The 12,192-nt window shown below is 38.7% G+C and overlaps 1 protein-coding gene across 6 annotated transcripts in view; it reads left to right on the top strand.

Moving 5' to 3' along the window:
• Nucleotides 1–12,192, top strand: part of ZNF407 (zinc finger protein 407) — a 338,606-nt gene that overhangs the window by 211,563 nt on the left and 114,851 nt on the right. For all 6 annotated transcript variants that reach the window (XM_015282425.4, XM_046933043.1, XM_040695661.2 and 3 more), the window contains one exon: nt 3,031–3,151. In XM_015282425.4, the coding sequence (XP_015137911.2) occupies nt 3,031–3,151 (121 nt within the window). The remainder of the gene's footprint in view (nt 1–3,030; nt 3,152–12,192) is intronic.

The raw sequence follows: 12,192 nt of genomic DNA, 5'->3' as shown, positions 1-12,192 counted from the left end.
TATTATACATATGTACATTTTATATTGTTTTTCATGGAACCATAGAATGGTTTGGGTTGGAAGGGACCTTTAAGTACCACCCTGCTATAGGCAGGGACACCTCCCTCTAGACCAGGTTGCTCAAAGCCCCATCCAGCCTGGGCTTGAATGCTTCCAGGGAGGGGGCATTCACAACCTCTTTGGGCAACCTGTTCCAGTGTCTCACCACCCTCACAGTAAAGAATTTCTTCCTAATATCTAGTCTAAATCTATCGTCTTCCAGTTCAAAACCATTTCCCCTTGTCCTGTCTCTACCTGCACTTATAAAAAGTCCCTCCCCAGCTTTCCTGTAGGCCCCTTCAGGTACTGTAAGGCTGCTATAAAGGGCCCCGCAGAGCCTCCTCTTCTTCTAGTCATTTTAGGATTTCTGTTATTTTAATTTTATATTAATTATAGCCTTTCCTGGGGGTGATTGTGAATCCTTCTGAAATGTTTCATGGCAGCCAATATAAAAATCAAATTAAGTTTGTTGCCTGAAATGTTTGAAGGTAGGAATGGGAGAAGGAAAATCAGAACACAGACTGATAGAGAACATTCAGTCCTAATGATAGCAGAGAAAAAGAAAATGAGTAGCAAAAAGTACTGCTGCTACAGCTCTTCAGAACACTCCTCAACCCCAAATCAAAGAAATACCCATAAACTTCTTTTAGACATTTTCTAGTGTACATAACAACCTGGTTAATGTTTCTGTATGAATAAATACCTTTCCCCTCGTGCAGCTGCTAAAAATTATCAGCCATGCTAGGCAGTCATTTTTTTCCCCAGTTTGGTCGGCTTCTGTTATGCGGTACTGCTGTGATGTATTTTCTGTCAGGTGAAATTTATACATCGTCCACTTGACAGGCGCAGTTAGCCACAAGGATTTCCTAAGGAGAAACTTCCTGGAGGGCTGAGGAAGGATTATCATTTTTCTTCTGGTCACTATGGACTTTCTAGGCCCTCCTGGCTTCATGGGTCCTCACTCATCTGTCAGCTCAACAGGCCCTGCTCAGTACAGCGGTAGGCCTTCCCAGCACATCTTCCACCAAATGGCAAACTAAAACTCCCCTCTTAGCTCAGGCCTGGTTTTCAGGAAGGGTGCAATTTCGCAAGGTGTAAATGCATTTTAAATTAAATAATTTAAAATAAACGCCAGTGCTATCTAAAATACTTGTAGCTTTACTACTTGGACTTGAAAATGTTACTATCTTCAATACTATAAAGTAAAATCAGACACATAAAATCCTGTAAGTTCAAGAACAGGCTGTGTTGCTAGGGGGTCTGCGGCCTCCTAGAGAGTTGCACTGAAGATGAAGCCAACACCATACAAGCTGCTGGAAGAATCACTTTCTCCAGAGCTGAGGGTCGGTGTCTGACAAGAAAGCTCCATTTAGGGCAGAAGGACGTACTTTCTGTTGGTCTCAAGTCGTCCAGCGTAGAGACTTCTGCACTGTGTCCTGCCCCTTCACCTTTTCTTATCCCATGAAACAATAAGTGAAAAACAGTAGCTGAAATTCCCTGCAGCAGCTGTTAGAAGCAATTATTCCAACTCTTTATGGAGCTTTCAGAAGCTGCTTTCAGAAGTCCTTACAAGATTTTCAGGCCTAAGAGCCTTGAATTTCCTTCTCCCTTGGGAGTGGAGGGGGGAGAAAAGCCCTCTCCAAGAATGAGAAATACAGATTTCTGTGCCTTCTTGGAATTCTGGCAAAGTTTCCTGGAAAGTCTTGATTGTTTCATGCTTTAACCAGGCTTGAAAAATCTAGCTTGGAGGCATAGCCATTTAGGGGTAGCCTTTTGCTTGTGATGTGACTGCTGGTGGCTCATTTCCTGCTGTCACTCTGAAAACTCCAAGTTGTACCTGTTTAGGGATGCGGGGTTCAGCTTTGGAACTACCTATTCTAAACCACTGAACAGTCTGCAAGGTAGGTGTCTATCCCTAGCTGTTCTAATTAGGCTTCTTAATGGGGGTTGTTGATTCCTTATGTAACCTTTAAGATATAAATACTTCAGAAGGCTTCCACAATACGATCAAGATTGCCTGTGTTAGGAGCTGTCTTCTGCACACAAAAAGAAACCCGTTTTCTCTCGAAGTGGTAATTATATGTGCCTGTAAGCCACACAGAACATATCTGGAGCAACTAGTTGGAAAAATGTGATGCAGGTGTCTGAGCTGGGCTTCACTGTATGCGTATCTGTCGTTGACATTTTATCTTAGTGTTCTCAGAGCGCTCCACCCCTTAGCTGGAATGGAAAAATACTCTTAAAGTAACTTAGAAGCTAGAATTATCTTCCTTTAATTAGTAGTCCTCTAGAAATTTCCAGTGCTGGTGCACATTCAGCAGAGATTAAATTTTAGTATTCCTAAAAGAGTATTTTTTTAGTCTAGGTTTTGTTTGTTTTTGTTTCATTAATTTCTAATCCTGCTGAAGTTGGCCCACTGTTCAAAAAAGCAGAAAGGGCAGAAGAATAGAGTCAAGAGTAGGATGAAGCACCGAGTTCTGGTTCGTGTTTTCAGTTCTGGTTTGTGTATGGAAAATGCAGGAGCAGAGATTAAAAAGCACCCACAAATGTTTCTTCTAAGATATGTTCATTTCTGAGAACTGAATATGAGCTGTGGACTGATTTCTCACCTTCTGTCTCCAAAACCATTTCTTTCTGGGCTGTAAATGACCCATCTTCAACAGAAGATGCAGGATGAGAGAAAGGCCTGTCCTAGGCAAAGATGTCTTTATGGCACAAGGCCTGTGTAACATGTTTACCCTGTTCCGGTGCAGTTCTTTCTCCTCTTTTTGCTGCTGTCACATCACATGGGAAGTCAGCCAGCTACCGATGTATATGATATAGAGAAAGCAGTATTTTGTCATTAATACATTCTGTTTGGAAATGTATTTTGTATTTGCTGTCGTGATGTGAACTAAAATCTGTCCCAAGGGGTTTCCGAAAAATTTAGATTTGTTTGCCTTTTTTGTTGATAAAAGCTGATAATACAGATCTTCTCTTGTCACTTTCTAGGAGAGAAACCATTCAAGTGTGATGAGTGCAACTTTGCTTCTACAACACAGTCACATCTGACACGACACAAGCGTGTCCATACTGGAGAAAAGCCTTACAGATGTCCCTGGTGTGACTACAGGTAATGAGTCATTAACTAAAGCATGATGAGAGAAGGGTTAAGGTGATCAGACGAGGTTCATTTGAAGTCACCAATAAAAATATATTGCCATTAAAACACCATCAGGGCGACGGTAATTGCATATTAAATTAGGAGCTAAATTTAAAAACTTAGTCTTCAGTATTTAAGTATTACTTTATAAAGAAAAACAAATGATGGGAAACCTTTTAGTGGTAACACTGCAGTGTTGAGTGTTTGTTTCACAGCTGCTCTAGTGCCTGTTAGAATTCTCCACGGTGAGACCACTTATCTGCATTGCCTTTTCAAATCAGTTGCAGTTTTGAAATTTTTTCGGTTGAGTTGCAACCATTTCAGCAAGACAGGAAAAGTCCCCTAAAAAGCTTAGCAACCTCAATACTCATCAGACTTTTACAATTAGAAGCAACTGGAGCTAGTAAAAGTACTGCAGTACTTCTTTGGATTCAGTTTTCCTTCTCTCTGCCAGCCAGGCTGATTGGATGAGACTGGCTGTAGGGTGGTTGCATGGCAAAGTCTCCTTTGTTACACAAACCCCACTCTGTTAGGACAGTAGATATGGTTATCAAAAATCACATGAATGAACAGTTAAGGATATTTGCTGTGCTCATCCCATGTGTCTTTCCTCTTTTGTTTGTGATAGACTAGTTTATAATGATCTCATCTTGCTTCATAAGTAATTATTTAGTTTTCTTGAACGTTCTTCTCCTACAGTCTTTAATACCTTGCAGTGAGGTGGGTAGTGTAGGTGTATTATAATACATAGAAGCCATTCATAAGCAGTTTACGAGAATTGATGTTCAAATACTTTTTTAAAAAGTTGGTATTATATTTGATAAGTGGCATATGACTGTGCAATTAGATGCATGTGCTGTGATGCATACACGCAAGAGGAGAAAGTTAAACATCTGATTATACCACCGAGCATTTTTTATTTTCTTTTAATGCTGAGCATACAACTGCAATATTCTTTTAGTGTAAGTTTTAATGTACTTTCCTAAAACAAGATTATTTAACAAAGGCTAACCACTCTTGTAATATGTGGTTTCAAAGTATTTATGAGCCACTTTAAAGAAAGCTTCTGTACAGAAAGCTTCTGCAGCAATCACACTGTTTCTCTACAAAATTTTTTGTTGGTTTGTGCATATTATGTGAATGTATTACAAACTCATCTTATTGAGCTCCCATTAAGTTACTGCCTAGAACTGTAAAGAACTGTGTTTGATAACCTGGGTGGATGACTTCCATTTATGTGCTTTTTCCTTAAGGTATCACCCCACACCCTTTTCCATTTCTTCCAAAAATAGAGTGTTTCTCTTGGCTTCAGTAAGTCCCTTCAGTAAGAAGGGTAGATGTTTTTGTGTTTGTCAGAGTGGTTATGTTAAAAGACCTGTGTTGAAGGAAGCAAGAGCTTGTAAGCAACAGCATGGCATGATCTGCAGCAATGAAGGAAAAAGGAGTGCGGTCTCTTTTAGGCTGCATGTTTGAGAAGGCCTGATCTTGTAGTCATCCACTTTTATGAGCCATCCTGGTTGGGAGCAATAGCCTTATTACAGAATGAGGTAGAGGTGGGTTATGCTGGGTGTGAGCTTCTGACTTGGGGACACTGCAGTATGGGGACATCATGAGTTTGAATTGAAGCTCGCAGTTTGAAGTTTCTTACACTCCCATACTGAGTGGATGCAATTCCCTTGCTCATTATGGCAAAATAACTTTAAAGTTCTATTTAGTGAAAGGCAAGAATTTTTTTTTTCCTCAGATGTACACTTTTCTGCATGGCATAGAAATTTCAAGAAATGACAGGATTTTGTGTTCTATTATATTGGATGTTATCAGAGAAGAAGCAAACATAACTCACCCATTTTATTAGTATTAACAAGAAATCTGTAAGACCCCCTGCCTCTATATTATTGAAAAATAAATGTTTCATGATAATAAGATGCTAGTTCCCATTCCTCATAGGCCAATTCTGACTCTTTGGAGGCTGGTCTCTACAGATACCAGCTGATGCAGCTTTGATTCTGCAGGAAACTCATTCTGAGCTCAGCTGAAAAACATCTGGCAGGGATGCAGCAGTGAGAGCTGTTCTGCTGCTGCTGCATACTCACAGAGGTGGTGAGGCACTGTGTAGCTGCAAGAAGCCAGTGAGGGGCTGCTGTATTTATTAGCCCAGCAGTCCTGCTTGTGCCTGCCAGTTTCCACAGTCCTGGGATATTAGCCAGCCTTGTTGGCAAGTATGTTTTATGTGCTCTATCCACCTCTTTCATTTTTTCTCTTGTTTCTGTTTTACTGTATTTCTAAGGAGCTTACATGTTGCCTCCTTGTCAATTTGCCTCCTTGTCAACTCAGACAGTACTATCTATTTTCCCAAAGAGGTATTAGTAACCCTGTAAATAGTGTCCTTCACGCCAATTCAGCAGATTGTACTTACTCTTGTGAATGTCACCTACAGAAACATGAAATCAAGATTTTAAATTCTGCTGACCTAGTGATAAAATTCACCCCTGTGTCTGGAGACTGAGCTCTCACTTTGGTGACTTCAGCTCAGCCCGCATGAAGAGAGTTCATCCAGGCTATTTCCGATGTTGCTGTTTAGCGCTGCTTGGGAACTGCAGACTCTTTAATGAGCTTTGTAGTTTCAGTGAGAGGAATATTCCTTATTTTGTGTGTGGATCTGGGGCAGAGTCTTGTTGGCACTGTCACAGTGTCTCCTTTCACTGGGAAGTGGAGTGAGCTCTGTATGCCATGAAGTAGTTTGGTACTCTTGATTAAACAGTCTCTGTATACAAGATACTGTAATTATTCTTGACCAGCTCGTCAGTGCTCAGGTTTATAGAGGATGCTGATTTCAGGCTTTTTTATTCTTCGGGTAGAAACTGTGAACTAATGTGAGTTAGTGAGTTAGGTGAGGGAAAATCTAGCTTACCTTAGCTTGAAGTACAGGAAGGCAAACTAGTAAAAGGAAGAATTTAGGAACCGTTATGAAAATCTGAGTCATATGTGACTATACAGGCTCCTATAACTTTTTTCTTAGCTGTAAAAACTAAAGTGAGATAGGCTGTAATATACTTTGGGGAAAAAGATTCTGGCTGCATGGAACAGAAAAGGGAATTTGTTCCCTACGTAACTTGCAGCATGGGAAAGTCTGCTCTTAACCAGGAAAAGACGTGAATGGATGTGGTTTTCCCAAGTGAATAATAAATTAATCCAAGGTTTCTATTGCACAGATTTCGTACTCTCAATAACACACATATTCCTAAAAAGGAAATGGGAAATGTTGGTCATTTTGTTTCATTGAGTTGCTTTTATATCCCGTGTTTATGAGTGTAAGTAAATGTTCCTGCACAACTGATTTCTTTCACCTCTATTTTCGTACTCAAAGTGGTTAGTATTTATTTTTGCCTAAATCTTTACTATACCGCTAAGAAAAGAACTTTTGCTTCTCTCTACAGCAGTATGTCACTTCTACTAATGATTCTAATTAGAAATTATATTTTCAGGCTATTTTTTAAAATACAGTTCCTTTTAAAGGGAGAAAAATGTACATAATGAAATTTTGATTGTTAAAAGTTTTAACTTTTGGGTTTTTTTTTTCACATTTATGTTTTAAAATCAGCTTCATCCTATTTAGACTTAAAAAAATAAAGAGAAGCACATTTATACCTTGCTTTTACTTTTTCAAATCGGTGTGTTTCTCCATTCTTTGACAGTGTGCTTCATCACGCAAAAATATTCATTCACTACTAATTAAAGTTCTCTGCAATTTTATAATACGGAATTGGTCTCATAGGGCCCTACACCACCGTTATATGTGCAATGCCTATTTTATATTTCTGAGTCATTTACAAAAGATGTGTCATGTGGCTAAACTTTTTAGATTGCATGGTCCTAGAGTAGTGCTGTCAAGAAAGCTGTTTGCATTTTGTGATGGAAACAATAAGAAGTGAAGTCATATGGCCTCATGAAACTGAATAATGCCACTGAACTTCAACTAATTTCTGAAGCCGTTGGTTGTATATTATATGTCCAGACTTTTAATTTTAAAACCTGTGATATATTTAGGGACCTGACTTTAACCTGATTTCAGAAGTACTCAACTCGCCACTGACATGATGATCATGTCAATGAAAGATGCTGATATACAGCATTTTCAAAAATTAAACAAGTTTTCTGTCTGTGTCTACAGCAAAGAATTCATCAGGAATGAAGAGTCTCATTTTAGTTATACATTAGGCTTGAAATATAATTCTATCTACGTATATACTCATTTTCCATGTAAGTATCAGAGCTTCTTAGGCAAATAATAGCTGATGTTCAAGGTGTGAGTGAGGGAGGTCTTTAAGTACAAAATGGATTTGGATTATGTTGTTGAGGAATTCAGCCTCAACCTTTAATTGAAATTTGTTCAGCATTCAGGACAATCATGAATTTCATGTAACGGGAACAGTACTGTTACTTTCAACCATGAGACTGTGGGACAGGTATAATGTTAACATACTCTACACCGTCCCTGTGCTGTAATTAAAGTAAATGTCTCTTGTTTCTCTGGGACTCTACTGCATGGTTTAATTTTGCATTAATTTTGGAGTACCCGCGGTGGTGAGGGGAAGGAAGGAATGGAGGACAACATCCAGGGGAACGGTGATGTTCCACAGCCAGAGATAAGAGGGTTTAGAATCTTTATAAATCAAACAGCCAGGCCAGCAAAACAGCATGAATTCCATAAATGCAGCATTCTGTAAAGTATATGACTTGTGAAGGATGCCTTACAAGGCTGAGAATAAATAGCATACATTTTTAATATAATTATGTAAACTAAAATAAATATTTTACATTTATTATGCATAATAAAATAATTAGACAACGTTCTGCAAGGGATTATGGCATCTGAAATTCCAAGTGCAGAAGGATTCATTGCGTACTCTGAGCAGCGGCGGCAGCATGACTTAGGGGAGCGGCTCCACAGGGGCCACTTTTCTTTTTTGGACAGCATCCCCTGGGAGTTCCTATTTCCCTCTGACTTACAGTATATGTTCATAAGATGTAAAGACCGCTTTATAATACTCACCAGGATTTGTACCTAAGTCATAAGAATGTGCAAAGTAAGTGTTTTTTTTCACCGTTTATTTTGGTGAATTTAATAACCTTTAGTTGTCTTGATATCACTGCATCAGCTGCACGCTATTCCCTGGTTATATCAAGGATAACTAGGGACCACTTTAAATGCTGAGGTAACGGTATGCACTTATTCACAGCAAAACTTCTACATAAAATGATGAAACAGTGTATTTATCATTCAAATGTTAACATTAATATGCACTGTTTTCCAGTGAAATTTTATATGCGCGCGCAGGAAATAAGGAGGTTATACAGCTGTATGGAGCATTAGGTTGATGAGGATGCTGAGCGGCAGCCACCACTTCACTATGAAGGAACGCTTCTTTGTATTCCACAAAGGCAGAATTGGGCAAAAATGTGCTTATACTTTATACTAAAAAGAAACTGCTAAGACAATACTGCATGTATGTAACAGCATACTGGGCCTCCAGGAAGCATTTTAGCTTCCTTTGTGATCCAGAGCAGGAGTTGAGGCTATCCAGTGCACTGTGCTAGCAGCCTTATAAACAAATGAAGATGAAAGTTTAGAGAGAACTTCTGTCAGTGCATGGGCATAGTGCCCAGATGCAAACTCCTACGAGTATTGTTCTGCACTTAGTTTTTAGTAAGCATTCAGATAGAATATTTGATAGCATTTCTATTAATCTGGAATAAAATATACTGTAGCACTGAAGGCTATAAAAGAAAAAGTCTGAAAAGAATCCTAGGGATACAAAGGGTATTATTCCCTTTATGATGTTTGTTACTCAAGGAAACTTTTCTTATTCACCTTAGCTATAGCAGATGAAGACTTAAGCTCTACAGAAACATTTTCAGGATTTCTTTTAGTAGTTACCGTCTCCCACTGATGCTCACTTTGGTCTTTGGCTCCAAACTCTTTTCATGCGGTCTCTCCCTTGCTGAATTGATGCATCCTTTTTTGGATCGAAGCCCAACAACCTTAACCCAAAACCTGAAGTATTTGGTGTCTTGGAAATATGAATAAGAGCACTTCACGCAGTGGACAGGTTAATCTAATATCTTCTGCCACTGCATTTTATCTTCTCTCTGTCCTCACACATCTTGTTCCCTATTCCATGTAATCATCACGGTCTTCTCTCTTTCTTCTTAAGGAACATAAGTATGTTAAAATAAATATACATAAATATACCGGTGTTTATATTTAATAAATAGTTAATGTTTATAAATCTGGAAAACCTGCATATATTTCAAAGTCAGATAATGTTTGCTAGGTTGTATTTTGATAGTAAATCAAATTCGGGTGTTAAGATGAATGGCAAGGCTATGGTCTTACTGTAGCTTTCAGCAACATAGACTTGTGATTTCCTATTCTTGTAGTGGTCCTGATAAAAACGTGCAGTTCTTCTTTTATGTCTACACATAGATTTTCACTTGTTGGAATAATTTGATCTAAAACTAATCATGGGGATCATAGATTAATAATACGACTCTTTTAGGTAAAAAGTAGTTTTAAGAAGGAGAGTGGCTATACATGTTTTCTTCACTCATGCCTGCAAAGATAGAATTTTAGCAAAGCTAAAAAAAAGTTCTCCTTTTTCCATTCCTTAATCCCCATTCCAGTCATTATAAGGAGGTCACAGCTATCTTATGGGGTGGTCAAGAAATTACTATTATTGCTCACTAACTCAGGGGTAGTTATCAATCTTTGAAAAATGTTTTGGTAGCTTTGGAAGCATCAGAGCTGAAACCAACAGAGAAGTCTGTTGTGTTATGTATTATTTCTTTTCAAGGCAATATGGCTTTTACTATATAAAAAGCCTATATACTAACTCTGTCTTTGTAGCAGCATCCCCTCTGCCTCTTCCATCCCATCATATGTCACATACAAAACAAGTTAAAATGTTAGGAAGTAGTAGAAAACAAATTCTGTTCAGAAATAGTCCTAAGAAGGGTGTAGGTTAGTGCAAGGGTGAGGGAAATACATTTGGTATTTGCACTCTAAAAGCTGATAAAAATGCTAAAGTAAGAATTGTTGCACAGAAGATGAAGGAAGGGCAACTAGCAGAACTAGCGAGTGCTTTCCAGGGGTGACAGTGGAGTAGGACAGCACTGAGGCTCCCAGGCAGAGCGCGTGCCTGGTTATTTAGGTTACTTAGGTTATTTGGGTCATTTAGGTTTACTTGTTCCATTTTTTTTTTCTTCCATCTCACAAATAATATTATCTGTACCTGAATTTTAATTCTTTAGTTTCTTTTAGAATGAACTCTTTTAATAGGGAAAAATAATCAAGGGAAAACAAAACCCAGAATCCAAAACATATACGGAAAAGATTGTCCTGTGTTCTTAGATGCCGTAGGCTAAAGCTGTTGCTTTTCATTTTGCATCCTCAGAGGAAAGGTGAGGTTTCCATGCAGATTAGGTACTGCAAGGCTCACAGTGTGCATGGAGAAACAAGTTTGTGCAGCACTGCTCTCCCTTCTACCACTCACACAGGCATTCCTGTGTATTTCCCCACCTCCTTCTGCAAACGAACTGAAAGAGGAGGGGAGTGGGAAGTGAACTGAATGGGAAATAGGTTCTGCTGTTCAGAGCCCAAGAGCAAATTGCTTCCTCTTCCTGAAGTAAAGAGGACGTTGGAAAATGACTTTTGACTCTCAAAAACTGGCAGGATCTCCCCTCTGCTCTCAGCTATATGCTGGTAGGTTGCTTCATGCCACAGGCCGGCTGACTTACAGTCTGGTTCTGGTTTGCTTTTCTTTCTGCTTAGGCAAACTGCCCAGTTCACCATGATGCCTAGAATACAGCTCCGTACGTGTAGCTGTGTGTTTTTAAATAGTACTTTAAAGTAGTACTTCTTCTGATGTTCTTCAGCATTGCTGTCTATTTATATTACTGGTGTTGATATCATTACAAACAGACATACAGAACTGGAAACTCTGTAGTTCATAATACTGTAAATCTCTTTGTGTTATAATCTCAGAAATAGATCAAGTGGTTTGACTGACATCATAAACCAGCTAAGCTTTGTCCTCCTAATTTATTGTGATACTATGGCTACAATTAAAATATCCTATTTATACTTCTATATTTATCATATAGGTACACACTCCTTCAGTCCCTGTTCAAGCTAATTATGGATTCTCTCTAACAACTCCATAGTTGAGGAGCACCGTTTATTCTGCTAGAAATCCAGTCTGGGACATCTTCTCATCCTGAGCTTCCTCAAAATATTTCGGTTTGAAATTTTGCCCGTGTCATCTACAGGACAAACAACACATTCAAATCATTTTGAAGTTCCTGAAGTTACTGAGAGAACATCAAAATGAATTCTTCAGTTCTAATGATTTTTTTTCATTAGAAAAATGTAGTATTTCCTAAATCTTTTTATTACAAGCCCTTGGTAAGATACAGAGAGACATTTCCATTAGTAAATGTTGGAAATATCTGCTTTAGGTATTCTAAAATATAAACAAGCCATTAGTGATTTGTTTTCTTTTCAAGAAGAAGGTGTGACTTTAGGTCAAAAAGGCAGTTTTTATAAATCAGTTAAAGAGGATTCATTTTTAGCTTGGTGTCCCTAACTTATTCTGAGCCTTGCACCAGACCATCCATCCATCTTCTGTCATATTCCTTAATAACTTCTAAAGCTGTTGACCAGTTTCAGTCAAAATTGACACACCGTAGCAGTTGCTGAGATAATTTAAATTCTTCCACCTTTCTTGAAAGAGGTGGATGAGGAAAGGAGAGAAAAAAGACACTGAGGAACAGACGGGCAAAATGCAGCATTCATGCCTTCTCCTCTCTTACAACCAGGCAGTGTGTTGCAGCCTCGCCATCTAGCACAGCTGTTTTGTTGGCCTAATGGGAGTTTCTTGAAGGATGTGTTGGGGAGCTGCTGTTGCTGCATTGGGAGATTTAGTTAACAGAGCAAGAATACATAGGAAACC

This window comes from Gallus gallus, chromosome 2, assembly GCF_016699485.2.
Source record: "Gallus gallus isolate bGalGal1 chromosome 2, bGalGal1.mat.broiler.GRCg7b, whole genome shotgun sequence".
In the NCBI taxonomy this organism is placed as follows: domain Eukaryota; kingdom Metazoa; phylum Chordata; class Aves; order Galliformes; family Phasianidae; genus Gallus; species Gallus gallus.
Note: the sequence above shows the minus strand (reverse complement) of the source record. Positions and strands in the feature narration are given on the sequence as shown.